Source organism: Rhea pennata, chromosome 3 (assembly GCF_028389875.1).
Source record: "Rhea pennata isolate bPtePen1 chromosome 3, bPtePen1.pri, whole genome shotgun sequence".
NCBI classification, from domain to species: Eukaryota; Metazoa; Chordata; class Aves; order Rheiformes; family Rheidae; genus Rhea; species Rhea pennata.
In genome coordinates, this window is record NC_084665.1 from 8,787,815 (window position 1) to 8,803,342 (window position 15,528).

Consider the following 15,528-nt stretch of genomic DNA (forward strand, 5'->3'; position numbering starts at 1 on the left):
ACTGCATTGTATTTTTTCTATATATGCATATATACGTACACCAGCATCTGTTTTTAGAAATGAAAACAAGTGAAAATAGATAATTACCATGCATAAATTCAAACAGCTTGTTGACTACTGTCTTCAAAAATTTCCAGTGAGCTCTCAAAAAACGTGGGTATTGACCTACTATATACATTATATTTGATGCGATAATGGCTTTATTATCTTTTCCTCGCTTTTGTTCACAGAGTCCCAGGAGATCCTACAAAATAAAATATTTTTAGTTTCCTCAAGTTTATCTGGTTCAATTAAAAGCATTACAGGACCAACTATAAAATACTAAAATCAGTTAAAGGGAAGTGGCTGACAAACCAAGAAAGCCAACTGTGAAACCTGCATTTTAGATATACCTAAAATCTTTTTTAAGGAAGAATTCAACAGGTCCCACGTAGTTAAGTATTGACCAACTAGTTGATCTATACATCCATATATAGATTCCACATCAAATAAAGGCAATGAGGCCGTAACATCAGTATCTACCTTGAATTGAAACTCCTCCTTAGGACTGCTTGCTTACATTTAATTTCATATGTGAGTACATACATCAATCTTTTTAGATCACAACAAGTTCAGTATCTTAAACCTCACTATTTGAAGAACTGCATTATATGATTATTTCAACATGAAGAACTCAGTAATTATATTATACTAGTGGTGGTGAACTGAATGAAATACTCTAATACGAATTCGTATGATCTTTAAGATCAGTCCAATTATTCTCGTAATGAATGTTTTTAACCAGCTAGCACTCTGATATTTTGCCATTTTCTGTTTGTTGATCAAAGTAAATTTTTGGTAAATACAACATGTATGGCAAGAGCACAAGAACAAGATACAATGTAGGTCATACTGCCACCATCCTTTATTTCATTACCTATCCCTTCCCATCTCTATCTTGGGGGGGGGGGAAAGCTTATCATAAGCTAACTTCTCTGAAATTTTCAGAGAAGACTATGTAGATTAATGCATTCTTCATAACTGAAGAATCTGTCAGCCTTAAATCCAAGATTTAACATTTCCCAGTAAATTATCCCAAACAACTTTTCTGCCATACCACGTACCTTACTAAACATACAATTTTTTTTAAACTTAATTTATTGAGCATAAACTACAAAGTGTGACACAGTTATTAGTTTTGCAACATGATACCTTAATTACTGTAACAAGAAATCTTTTTTCATCTTCTTCATGCATTGCTCCACTGATTGAGCCTATAGCCCAACATAGGGTATTCAAATTTTTCCATGACCATTCTGTTCCATTCACTTGATTGTGAAGTTTTTCTGTCATTATTCGTTCTGTATCCGCATAATCCAAATGTGTAAGATAAACTGAAAGACATTTGACATTGAACATGCAGATCTTTAGGCAACAACCCGGATCACAGCTCTACAGGATCTCAGCCAAACCATACACAAAAGCTTTATGAAAACTGAACCAGCTTACGTTGTGTCTTGTGTACCAGTCAGATCAGTAAAGTTAAGTTAAATAATTAACAAAAGGAGTTCATAACCATGACTTACAGGTTAAATATAGGAATGGCTAGCTATTGGGGACCTTATACTACATGTAAGAAGTCAGTAATTTTTCTCTGTTCTTTACTGCTCTGTCATTAAGTCTGCTGGTAAGGCTCTACCCCAAAACAAGTCTAGAAGGGAAGATTCATGTATCATAACTGACACAGACACCTGCATCAGCTTCTAATAGGATTAGTCTAATACAAAATTCTAAATCCCAACAAGTCAGAAGCAATTTAAGACTAGTATCAGCATTCTATGGCACTGTAAAAATCTGTAACTTCCACTGCACTCTTATTTTTCTATTTAAAAATGATCTTCTATTTAAAATAGTATATTGTAAACAGTAACATTATACTACAAATCAAACACTTGATAACTACATCCGTTTTTGCATAAACAATCCTGTATCCAGAACTATGACTATGGCTGAGGACGTGCAGTAGTAATTCTACTGTTTAAAAACACCAACAAACAAAAACACCAACAAACAAAAACACCAACAAACAAAAACACCAACAAACAAAAACACCAACAAACAAAAACACCAACAAACAAAAACACCAACAAACAAAAACACCAACAAAAAACTCCCATAGAAAGATATTACAACTGATCTGCTGCTAACTGCACTTACAGTGTCACTAGTACAGTGACTAGAATTAAAAAACCCACATTTAATGTTTTTACTTCCTACGTCACAGAATTTTTTTTAAAACTCTTTATTCGTTAACCTGTTATTAAACAATGCTTCCTTGAAACATTTGCATTTAATAAAAAATCCTTAAAGAACTGATGTTCTGAGCCTAATGCTTAGACATGTGATCCAAGTGGCAGCTAGGGCTTGTGAATTTCTCTCTTACCACAAAAAAAAAAAAAATCATTTATCACTACAATACACAGGGGCCATTTATTCTCTGAAAAAAATGCTCACAGCTGAACATGAGACTTCAAAGGACAATGGAAATGCACACCCCCCCCCCCCCAATATCAACTTACACTAAGAATAAAACGTGTGTGCTACTTTAAGTATAATGGAAATATCAACTGTGTTATTCTTTAGTGTACTTGCAACATTTAGCTTTTTCTATGTGTTCCGTAACAGCTTTTACACAGATTTCCAGGTGAAGTCATTTTAAGACTTCATCAGTAACTTCGGACAACCTTTCTGAAGCTCAGTAAGTACTTGGTCTACACAAGAATATTTCAACTAGGAGTGAAAAATAATTAGCATGTCGTGAAGCTGAAACTCCTCAGGGAAGTCCTTCCCATTTAAAACTTTCTACATATGTATATACAACTAATTTTTGGTCATATGGCTAGAAAGATTTTTTTCCCTCCAAAAAACAAAACTTACACCTCACAGTTTTCCACATATAGGAGTAAAATTAAATGATCTATAGATTTGATCTGATCTTCAGATTCGTATCTCTAACTTGCCATACAACATTTGGGAGTAGCATGACAAAACTGAGATTTCACTCAATCTGAAAGATTTTAGCAGAGGAGTATCACTAAGGTTTTCAATGCAAAAAAGACAGTAACAAATACTAGGTTGTATATGACTACTTAACTAAGTTGCACAAGAGCACTACATGTTCAAACCCAAGAAGCTCCAACCACTCCTCCTTTCAAGCTTTTGTACTACTTCTCACTGCCGATCATCTTACCCCCACGTAACTAAGAGCATAAGCTAGCATTCTGTAACATACATGCAGCTGGTGCAGTTGCACAGGACAAGAACACCAAGTTGCTAGTACAACTTACCCAACGTTTCTCTCATATTTTTATACAAGTTTATGGAATCTGTATCCTTCATGAATTCTCGTACTACTTCTCCTTGATCATTTTCCACAACTAGCACCTCTTCTGGTTTAGCCATACGGCTAACCATTAACAATCGGACCTGTATTTTACAAAGAAAGGTTTAAATTTAATAAAGCTGTAACAAGAAAATATGCACATAGCTCCACAGACTCTAAAGCACTTTGGTCAGGCATTCTATCAGGTAACACGCATTTTGGGAGAAATCTTGTTCCTGAGTGGAAAATCAAACCCACCACCATTAAAAAAAGAAAAAAGAAAGAAAATATTGAGTTTGCCTCCTTTTCCAACCAGAAAACAGCTATATTTTCATAACGAAATACAAACACCACCAAGGTGCAAACCAAGTAACAGTACGATTTAGTAAGCCTACTGAGCAAATCCTATGCAATAGTTCTGCCCCAAGGTTGAAGTTCATTGTTGCAGTGCTACCATGGAAGAAAACCAGCAAGCCTTTTTAAAGAAATTGTCTGATACAGATCTTACAATGTTTTTAAAACAATCATGTTCTTAATAGCCAGAAAAAAAGAAAAGCTAAGATTTTTTTAATACTCATATCATCCACCAGCATCCTCATCTTCAGCCTAGTCTAGAAGTATTAATCAAAAATCTTGGCAATTGCAGCAAATTTAATGACTAGAGTTGAATTAACTAACAACCACTCAAAGCAGGACAAGTTTTCTGAAATCTCCCCTTACATGAGGCAAGATGTCTGAACTTAAGAACAGTATGTAAAGCTTCACAATACCTTTACTTAAGCATGGATTACCTTGGATAGTACAGGCAAATAAAGCTGTCTCCTTGGAGGAACATCAAAGTGTTGACTTCCCGAAAGCAACGGAGAAGCAGACGTTGAAAATGGACTCTCCCTGTACAGCTCAGCAGCCAAATGATTCCAATATTCAAGACAAATTTTGAATATTTCAGTTTCTTCAACTTCTGATACCAATAACATATAATGAAGAGCCTGGAAAAGTGCAATTTACACAACTGATTACTAATCATTTGTGAAGACAAGACTGTACTGCTGCAAGTTCTCTTATCCAAATACTGATCAAATTGAAAATTATCATAAAACATAAGAACAAGGCATTAACACTGCAGTAACATTACTTACAAGCCAAGAGTTCTGACCAATGGAGCAGCAACTCGGAAACAAAGCACCTTATCAACTGCTATTGTTTCGAAAGTATGTGCCAATTTTTAAGAATTAAAATAGGCTAAAAATCTCTTTAAAAAAGTACCCAAATCAGCCTGTTAAAAAAAAAAAAAAAAAAAAAAAAATCACAGCCTCTGGAGCCTTCTGAAGGAGTTTTGCTTTATAGTCTCAAAAGCCCTTGACAGCTAGTTTCAGTGACCGGTATTCTCAAGATTGCTCCTTTGTTTAAATCCTCACAAATGCTGAAATCACATTGCTCGCTTGCATTCAACAGAAGGCATTACCAAAACATTTTCAACTTTACTGATGAAACAGTCAGCATGAAGACTGAAAGGCGAAGGGCAAACTACTCACTAGAGAAGTTATAACAACATAATCTAACATTTTAAGCCTAGCTTATTTCTTCTATTCCCTGGTGAAAAATACAGTCAGTAGTCCACCAGAGAACAAACCAGATGGAAACAATGAAATCTAAATACACTAATATAGGCCAGATACTACAGTGATTCAAAGGATGTTAGACTAGACTGTGAACAGCTGATTCATTATCCACATCTACAATGTCAAAAGAGGTATTCAAAACAACTTAGCACTAGTCCCACATACTCATTAGATTTTCTCGTTAATTTTGCTTGCAATATCTTATGCAAGTTTCTTCACATCAGCATACATGGCACATACATCAGTGAAACAATTCCAGAAAATCTGCTACAGCCAGAAGGCAAGAAAGGATAGGTTAGCCGTACAACCACTTTCAAAAGTTCTCTTACACTGCAAAATAGATTTTTTTTTTATTTTTTTTTTAACATTTTACAATCAGCTAAAGAACTCTGTGAAACATTTCAAGATTGTAACACAAGACCTGAAGACATCCGGAACGGAGTTTTGTAGATGCCCATCTTTAAGAATTTAACACAGTTACACCTGACAACACAGGAGGCAAGACCTAAAAATTGCACCTTATTTACCAGCAATTGCACAGGACACAAAAACTATGTCAGCTGTTCACACAGGTCTTCATGACACAGTCTCTTCAGAAGCTGAAACTTGAGCTGCGTTCACCTGATTCAGTTATTTAGAAATAGCTTAGTCCTTTTGATTTATGCAATTATTCAGGAATCTGACAGCTTTCTAAAATTGTTTAAGCAAGCTAAATGATGCTCTTAGTCCATCTCTTAAATGAGGTACAACTTGCTATTAGCAAATAACTTATGACACACGCTTTTACAGAAGACTACCCCCAGAAGAAACATACTAGCCAGAAAATGGACAAAAATTCAGATGTATATTTATTATACCAGAACTACTCCACAAAGATGTGCTTCCTCCTCCCAGTGAAACTTGGCTCTCCAGGTTTACGTTGAAGTATTATTTTTCTGCCTCTGTCTCTGTTCAGCTCTTCACCCTGTTCACTCCCTATCTGCACACAGCTTGAATTCAGGGCACAGGAGTGGCGCTTCAAGGGGCTGTGCAGCCAGTTTCATACCCTTGGAGCTCACCACTGGGAAGGAGCTAGCAAAAAGCCACCACAGAACAGCTGACCCTCAGCAAAAATTTATTCACAGTTTAAAAACAAAACAAACCACATACACAAAAAAAAACCCCTAGTCTTGTCATACAGTTCCACTACTGTATGGGGTGGTAACTTTACTGTTTAGTAGTCATCTAGAATTAAGTCTTCCCATTCTTTCATTTCTAGTTGAATTTCCGTTACTTACATTACCACAGATCCTAGCATTTTGACAGTAAACCTCCTCCGCATTCTTTGAAAAGAATGCTGCAGTCACCAATAAAAGGGAACAAGCAGAAAAGGAGGAAAACTGTAAATCTTACAAAGTTAACAGATAATCAAGGTCTGCAGGACCTCCTCTAAGACCAGGATAAAGCGTGCATTAGTAACTAAAGGCAGAGCTCTGCCGAATTGTTAAGTGTTACTGGCATACATTGTCTGTATTATATAGAAACAGAACACTGACTTTGAGGATTTTATTTAAAACCTTTCAGTTAAACTTTGGGAAGTGGCATGTTAGGCACAAAGCTACACTAGGACAAAAGCACCGAATTCCTCTATGTGCTGTATCCAAGAAACCAAGCTTGGACATGGAAAAAAATGTTGTGTATGAAGCAGTTCACAGGTGACAAAAATCATAGCAACACCTTCTTTATAGAGAGGTTAAAACAAAACACCATACAAGAACAACCATGGAAAAATATAGCGTCTCTTAGAAAAAGAAGGGGGGGGGGGAAGAGAACAGAAAAAAGCCCCTAGACCTATAGTCTTCAGACATTTTATTAGCACAAGATTATTGGAAATAAAATGCCATTAAAATATGCTAGAAAACAAAAATTTTTAAAGCTTTCTAGTATTCATGTGAATACGTTTTTGTGCAGGAAGGAAATGGTGGTTAGAAGACAAAAAACTATTAAGTGCTGTGATCTAAAGATTGTATTAGTAACATCCTTTGAGGTATGAGTATTAGAACAAATGGGTTATATTAGAACATATTGGTTATATTTATCTGGATAAACTGAGTAACTTACCTCCATCAATGTTTCCCTCAGATTTAATCTCTTTTCTATAAGTTGACCATGTTCCTTGAGGAACGTGCAAAGAAACAAACTGAGATTCTGAATGAAGTTCTGTTCATCATCTTTTCCATTTGAGTATGCAAGTCGAATATTGGTATTTAAAGGAAGCATCTAATAAAAAGAATTTGGACATAATTAAGAATTTCCTGTTTTATACAGAAGTAACACTATTACGTCTTACCAAATACTTTACTCTTTCGGGAAAAAAGGATTACTGCCTTTCATTGTATCCCCTTCTTCCTGCAAGGAAGATTTGTTCCTGAGACAGACTACAAAGCAAAAACGTAAACAGCTATGAACAGTTCTAATGAATTAAAGAGCCCTTTTCCATCCTTCATAAAACAGCAGCTGGTAACAAGAAAGGTATACACTTTTTTAAAAACATCTTTCATCAGGCAATGTTGTTCTAAAAAAGTTTTAGCTGTCCCTAACAGCATTCGGTTTCAAAACATTGCATCATCATGTTAGAACCACCGTGAAAGATGTCCTCCACAATATTCAGAAAATGTACGGAAGATTCCCAAAAGATAGAAGTGTTTTTCAGTGACCTTGTACAGATCTCTGCAATACCTCCCGTGAGATGCCCCAGCTTTGAAGTTCTTTCATTATACAAATCATTTTCAATACTGTCATTGAGTAACATTCTTTAAAGTCAACACTACTAACTCACAGAACAGAGTAGAAAGTTTAATGTCTTCACTGCTGACAGATTTCTGTGCATTTGTTCTCTAATACTTTATTTTACAAAGCTAAGAGATAAAAATCAAGTTTTGGTAATAAATACAACAGTTCTGGTCAAATTCAGATATAACAATTATGCAATGCTAAAAACTTGTAAGCTACAATTTATGCCAAATAGTCAATTTTGCATTCAACTGATGTTTTAAGAAAACTTAGACTAGATATATTTATTTAGAATATACTATTTAGAATTGAAACCATCATCTACAAAAAACGAGAAAGTAGTGATCAGCCACCTAATCCGTAAGATGAGTTTGATGCATGCAAAACAGTAGATTTATTCTAACTATATAAAAATTCTATAGGTCTACTTGAAACCTGTATAGGGGTGGAGAAGGAAGGAGGAGGCATGATTTAAGTAGAAGTATGCAGATTATGTGGTTCTAGAGTATCTAGAAGATAAAGGAACACTGCAAACAGAAGAGGAAAAAAAGGGAAATTAACACTAAAAACAGAATCAACATGACGTCGTTAAAAAAATGCTCAAAATCAACAACCTAGGCATGAGAATATCTTCCACTGATATGGATGAGAAGGATCATCCTCTACTTCCTTCCCTTAAAAATATGGAAGGGAGCTTCCATACAAAATACCTCACAGCCTAAACAATGTACACTGAGCAACAGCAGTTCCTCACCTGCCTAGCTCACGCTGTAAATGCTCCTTGCTAATCAGTTGTTGATTTCAGAAGCAATTGGTGGAACTAGCTAATCCCCAGAATTTCTGCTGATGCTTCAAGAGTCAAAGATAGATACTCTAACATGTAACCCCCACTGTATCAGGATATGTTCTATAAGAACTACTTTTTTTAATCTTATGACTGTGTCTCTTTTCTGAAGTGTTAGCTTAAAACAATTAAGAAAGTTTTCAACCCAGTAGCTGCTTGTAGTCTGCTGTTACATCGTCAAAAGAAAAACTACCTTTAAGGCAGCTTATCTCCGAGTTAATTAATATGATTAAAAAAAAAGTCATAGTTCCTGTTACAAGCCAATGTTTCAAAACAGAAAATAGTCCAAAAGAAGCAGGGAATAAAACACAGGTAGCAGAACTGAACTCCTGCACTTTTCATACTTTGAATTTAGATACTAGGATTTCTGCTAGAGAAATTCAATCTAGTTCACTATAATCAGAACAGTAAAACTGAACAAAGCCAAGAAAGAAGGATCTCAAATAAACATATTCTACACTTCTGTCCAACCAAGTGGGAATCAAGCATATTCTTTGCTTGTTTAGATGAGCTTGAGATAGTTCTTCACACTGCAGTGCAAAAACACAGTAATAAAACAATCTGTGCAGTGACAGCAAAGAAACAAAAGCTTATGTAGTTTGCGGACCTGATCTGTAATAAAGAAATGGTTCATTTTCTATTTTGAAGAATTATGCCTCTTAGTAACAAGTATACTTCAGTTACACAGTATTTTAGATGCATTTATGACGACCTTAACTTGCCTCTCAGGTTGAGAATGGACAATACTGCATTTCTTCATAAATGCATTTTATTTCAATAGAACTAGGAGAAATTAATTTGTCACATACAACATTTAGAAGTTTTACAATAAAAAAATGAAATCACGGGATAAGGCTGCCAGTTAGAGATCACTAACCAAGAACCTCATCTAAAATGGAAATAGATGATCAAGATTTGTATTCTCTAGTAAATCTATCAGTTATTTCATTACAGCAAATAACAGTTTGCACAGAACAGCACAAAATTTCAGACCTTTTTCTCCTTATGTAGTTCTCACCCTACACCAAAAGGGTAGGCTGTATAGTCCAAGCTGCTTAGAAATGCAAGAGAAGTTCTTTGTATCCAGTAAGGATACTGCATTTAATGAAAGTTATACTAGATATAATCATCTGAGAAAATAACCTTCAAAACAGAAGCACTGATAGAGCGCTGGTAATGTATAAACAAGCCATAGATTTGAAGGTGGCATTTTTATGATGAAACAATGTATATTTTCAAACATACCAGTGAAAGAATTTGAATTAATTGCTTTTAATAGTGTGAATTTTCTCACAGCAAGATAACCTGCCTTCATGTCAGCAGAAACAGTTTGGGTCTATAGGCAATTCTTGCAAAAGTAACTACATTTAAGGTTACTCAGAAAACTCTTCAGAACTCTTTCTAGTTTTGAATGTCAAGAATACACCCTTCCAGATACTGGAGACTGACAAAGAATCCATTCTATATGAGGCTTAGAGACTGAACAAGCACGATGTAGCAGCTATGTACAGAAGACTGCAGCTTATGTGGACAGTTACAAAAACATTGAGAAGAAACTATAATCTCAGGTATTGAACTGCTTGTAAAGACCACAAAATTACATCATTAGAAATACTGCTATATGTTGCACCACCAAAATCCTTGAAAAACGTTTCCATCACTTTCAAACTGAAATAAGCCTTAGAAGTAATACTACATTTTGCTGCATTTCTCTGAATTTTCCCCAAAGAGCTCAAGCCCTCAGAAACTCTTGGATTAATCCAAACAAACTGATCTAGTAGATATACAGCTATAGCCTATAGCCACAGACAATACACTTCACGTGTTTTGATCAAGCCATAAATACGATTAAATGGCACAATAAAGTACAAACAGCATTTTCTCATCAAGACCTCTATATTGAATATGAATTTGTAAATTGAACTAGGTTCCATAAAAGTTGATTTCTCTATATGATATAGTCAAATGAAAAAAATTAAAAATATTACCTGTTTTAAAAACATTACCTGTTTTAACTGCATCATGGTCAGTGTAAAAAGTGTTACAAACTGTTCCTCATATTGGCTTACACTGACACCTGCAATCTCTGTGAGGCACTTCAAAGAGACATTTCGAAACATGGGAACATTTAAGAACTATTGAGAAAAGAAAAGTCAAACATATTACAAGAGTGTCATATGTTAAGCTTCTTAATAAGTACTAAATTTAAGAACTGTAAATATACTTTTTTAAAGTGAGTACCTTGTATATTAGTGTGCTGATTAACTTGGTCTCAAATATATATCCTAGAGGAATCCAGTTCAGAAATCGTAGCAAAGTTTCCAAAGTTGCATGGACTAAGGGTGCATTTTGGGAGTTTTCCTGCAACAGGACCATTGGTGTTCCTTAATGAGAAATTACTCGGCATGATGGGGGAGGGGGAGAGATGGTTATAAAAACCCAGTGGAAAGTAAATCAGACTTACCATTACAAACTGACACAGCTGAAATATCTGAGAGAACTCATTGCACATACTGTAAAAAATAAATAAATAAATAAATAAATAAATAAATATTAGAAAGTCAGCATTATCACATTTTACAAACAATCCTATCTATTTTAATCAGTAAAGTATCTATAGTCACAGAATAGGTTCTAGAGAACTAGGTCCATAGAAGCAGTCACAATTACCAATTTTGAGAGGAACACACACATTTGTTGAAGTGCCCTGAGTTTGTGCCTGCGAATTCTGCCTTAGAAACACAGGCAATGTTCAATGCTCTGTTGAAAGGGTAGGACCATCTGTCAACGGAAGCTACATGCAACGATGCAAAAATACCTTTGTACGAAGGTAAGTTTATCACTAAACAATCCTTCTTTCAAGAGAAAATAGTATTCCACTTAGCCTCAGAAATAAAATTTGGTAACTGTAGGTGTTTAGTCAAAACCTTAGAAAGCAACTATTCAGTAGCAAGCACAAAGTGCAACCTATTTAATAAGCATTAAATACATATACTTGCCTGTCTTTCAAATGTTTAGCTTTTACTTGAGTTATCTGGCCACTGGAAAAATCAAACACTTCTTCACTCAATAGCTTAAGGATCACCATATTGTTCTGACAAAGGCTTTCACTTGTCCTACTTGCTCCCACAATATCACTTATAAAAGTTGGCCAGTGCTTTGGCCATTCCTGTTTCAGTATCTGAAATTTGAAACATCCACAGGATTAGCACACTTTTTCCACTTACTTGTGTAAAATCACATATTCTGAACTCTAAGATAAAATTATAAGTGTGATGAACTCAGCTTACCTGAACAAGAATCATATTCAGTTTCCCAATATACACTTTTTCTTTCTGGAGAAGAGAAAAGGACAGTCAGGTTATGAGTAATATTCCCCTCTTTTTTCCTCCCCTGAAGAAAATTCACTTACTTCGACGCATGTTGGATCAGATGAGGTCTTGATAATTAGGCCAACAACATATTTTTTTATACCTGCAGAAGAGTTGAGAATTTATTTTCAACTAGGTCGAATGTCATGAATGTAGTAATAAATACTTTTGAATTCAGATTCTTCACATGTGTTTAAAAAGCAACCTCTCTCAGGAATATGTGCATGTGTAGATGTATACCACTCTTGACTTGTGGGCTGATTAGGAAGAATATACCTGTTTATCAGTTCTTCGAGGACACTTCAAACACACTAGATGACACTAGGCTTCAGCTATTTTAATAAAATAAAAGAAACAGCCTAAGGACAGCAGAATATTATTAGGTTGAACATGAAGAGATGGCATCCAGCACTGTCTAGGCATGACAGGTACTTTGCTAGGTGCTTACAAATGCTGCTACAGAGCTCCCTCAGTGAAATGTATTTCCACCTATTATGCATTTTCAGGTCATACTTAATAATTCCAAAGTTAACAAATACATTCTTACTGTTTCCGCTAAATGATGTTTACAACGACAGGACACAACACAAAAAAAGAGCCCTTTACTGCCTTTTTGATTAATGCTTCTCAGTAGAGTATACTTCAAAAACAAATAAAGTTTTCTAAGCATAACTCTAGCTTCAATACCATTCAGTTAGAATTACAGGGAAGTTTTGGTGAAATGCCTGCAGTGCATGTAAAGCTTCAGAGATACTACAGTTTATTTAGCCGATTCACTTTAACATAGGAAATTTAAAGGCATAGCATTTAAAAGCAAAATACCATGCCTCATCTTAGCTAAGTTTTGCCAGCACGTTACAAGAAAAAGCCTTAGTAAAACTCCATTCATCCATGTAGTCTGTTTCACTTGGGTTTGGACTAGTGTGCTTTTATACCATACAAGGCTGCTATGGTTTACAGAACTCTTTTCTAAACTTGGGTTTTGTTTTGTTTTCCATTCTCCTCCCTTAAATAACATTATGTCAACTGGGAACAAGGACTGTATTTAAATCACTCATCAATCATTTCAATTCAGCTTTGCCACGACAATCAAATCTTAGCACACTACAGATTAAACCCTTCAAACTGGGCAAGAGTTTTCTTGTCACAGGGAAGTTTTAGAATATGAAAATATTTTGCTGTTCATCTTCATGAAGCCAAAATCTACTTTTAATTACTTAACAGGACAGTCAACTGACTCATGCAGACAGAATGTACTATGAAGATTATAGAAAAGCTCTCAAGTTCACAAAGAGGAATGTTTTATGTTCAAGATGTTTTATTTCCACAGTGGTTTCTTTCCCAATATTATAAACAAGATTTCTAAGACGTTACCAAATATATATATATATATACATATATATATATATATATATATTTGGTGTGTGTATATATATATATATATATATATATATATATACACACACACATATATATATACACACACACAAACACACATAATTTTTGCATTTCAGAACAAGGAACAGGATTAAAAGGGAATGGTTCTATTCAGTTTTGTATTTGTATTCTCATGAAATCTGGAAAAATAACAGCTAGACTTTCAGGTGTTAGATGCACACCAGAGAAGAACAGTTCTACAGGTAGTTTCAATGGGAAATGAATCTTTTCATCACTACCAACTTGGATCAATCCATGCTATGCCAAAAAAATCCACGTATTAACAAAGTGATTATCACTGTCAGCCAACAGAAAGGGTCTATTAAATAAGTACTGGTCTTTATCTGACATCATTGTGTTGTCCTAATATTTTAAAGCTTAACAAAAGAACCCTCACAAATGATGACAAAGCACCACGGTAATTCACAGATGAGATAGAGAAGTCCCTAAAATAGTACAGAAACAAGTTTACAATGCCAAAAGCTATGATATTATAACTGTTTGCCAAACTACTATGGGAAGCCTATTGTTGCAACTCTTTGCAACAAACATTGCTCTTAAACTTGTGATTCCAAAGCTGTAGCACTCACTATCTTGCTGTATCGATAGAATTAGGCTGTCCAGATACTTCTTGCATGCTGTGCTACCATCAACCTGGCCTTGACACCACTGGCAGATGAAAACTGTTGTTCAGTTCCAAAGCTTCTCCACTGAAAAAATGGTGACTGTAGCTCAGCAATTAGACAATATGAAAGGATTAACTAGTTTTCAGATGTCACATCAACACTGCAGGCTTTTAAGGGCTTCCATGCAGTTAACAAAGTCATATTCTTGATCCTTTAAAAAGAGTAAGCTATCCAGTTCCCCATTTTTTTTTCTCCACAACTGTCTGTATTTTTATTGGAAGTATTACACTTTCTACTCAAAATTTTAACAGTTTTTTAAAATTATTCCATAGGAAGATTAAATAATTTGGAGTAGAAAAATAGGTATTTTAAGCTTATACTCTGACAAAGTATGCTAGTTACTGTTTTTCAGCAGAGAAAGTCCAAAAACATTGTTCAAGGATAGTAGCCCACTGCATTCCCTAAATTCAGGGTGTTCTGGGGACTTACAGGAAAGCATTTATCTTAATGAGGCAGGCACTGGGCATGCACAAGTCACACAAATACTACCGAGAACATAGATCTCCTTCCATCAGGGAAGCAGCTGAACAAGTCTTGGAAGATAAGAACAAAACTGCCAAGTTTTGACACTTCACTGAGCCACCGGACTGGAAGAGACTGCTATTCCTGGAAAACATGCCTTCCAGAAGATAAACACAAAAGCCTCAACCATAATACACAGGTCACAAAAGTAACAATCTCCAAAGACCCATCTGACAAAAGCTAAGCTGATCTCATTACAACCTGCACCAAAGGGCGCAGTCCCCGTTTTCCATTCCAACACTTCCATTGAGAGGGCACTGGTGCTCACAGCATCCAGCCACAAGTTTATTCAGATGTCAGACTAGTAGAAAACTAGCATTACTGAAGAAATTAATTTAGTTTAAAAGTTGTTTAAAAACTATTTTATATTAGTTTAGCTCCCTGAATCAGCTCACTGGAGAGCCAAACACCAGTACTGGCTCAAAGACATCAAGAAGCACATGCAGATGTGTAACACCTTTTTCCGCACCAGTTAACTAGTAAATCAACCTAGCTCCAACATCAAATCATGTTCTGATCACCAGACAGGCTGGGACATCATCATTGTCAGAAGGCCTGGAATGGTGCTTTGGTTAGCATTTTTCATAAATAAAATATGAAAGGAAGATACAGCAAGGATGATATAATGTAGCAAGTGTACTCCTCTAGTTTATGCCCTTTTGGAAAAATTCTATACAAGTATTAGATACTGTAGTCCTTAACTGAAAGCTGCTTCTCCATGGAATAGGCAGGCTGTGACTGTAAGGTGAGAAAGGAGAGTCAGATACTGGCATAGAGAGATGTGAAGGGTTAAACAAATTAGATTTAATGAAGGACTTGCACTTGTAAGTGCACAGGGAGCCCAGAGAACCACACAGAAGGGCAGCTGATGGGAAGCTGCTGGAGGGATGGGTCATATTAAAGTGAGTTCTGC

At 35.5% G+C, this 15,528-nt stretch overlaps 1 protein-coding gene across 2 annotated transcripts in view; it reads right to left on the bottom strand.

The window, feature by feature from the left end:
* XPO1 (exportin 1) overlaps window positions 1–15,528 on the bottom strand; it is a 43,280-nt gene that overhangs the window by 11,240 nt on the left and 16,512 nt on the right. For both annotated transcript variants that reach the window (XM_062571525.1, XM_062571524.1), the window contains exons 6-16: window positions 12,012–12,073; window positions 11,890–11,934; window positions 11,599–11,780; window positions 11,064–11,112; window positions 10,841–10,960; window positions 10,606–10,734; window positions 7,084–7,242; window positions 4,153–4,350; window positions 3,327–3,465; window positions 1,192–1,373; window positions 88–244 (exon numbers count right to left, since the gene is read on the bottom strand). In XM_062571525.1, the coding sequence (XP_062427509.1) occupies window positions 88–244; window positions 1,192–1,373; window positions 3,327–3,465; window positions 4,153–4,350; window positions 7,084–7,242; window positions 10,606–10,734; window positions 10,841–10,960; window positions 11,064–11,112; window positions 11,599–11,780; window positions 11,890–11,934; window positions 12,012–12,073 (1,422 nt within the window). The remainder of the gene's footprint in view (window positions 1–87; window positions 245–1,191; window positions 1,374–3,326; window positions 3,466–4,152; window positions 4,351–7,083; window positions 7,243–10,605; window positions 10,735–10,840; window positions 10,961–11,063; window positions 11,113–11,598; window positions 11,781–11,889; window positions 11,935–12,011; window positions 12,074–15,528) is intronic.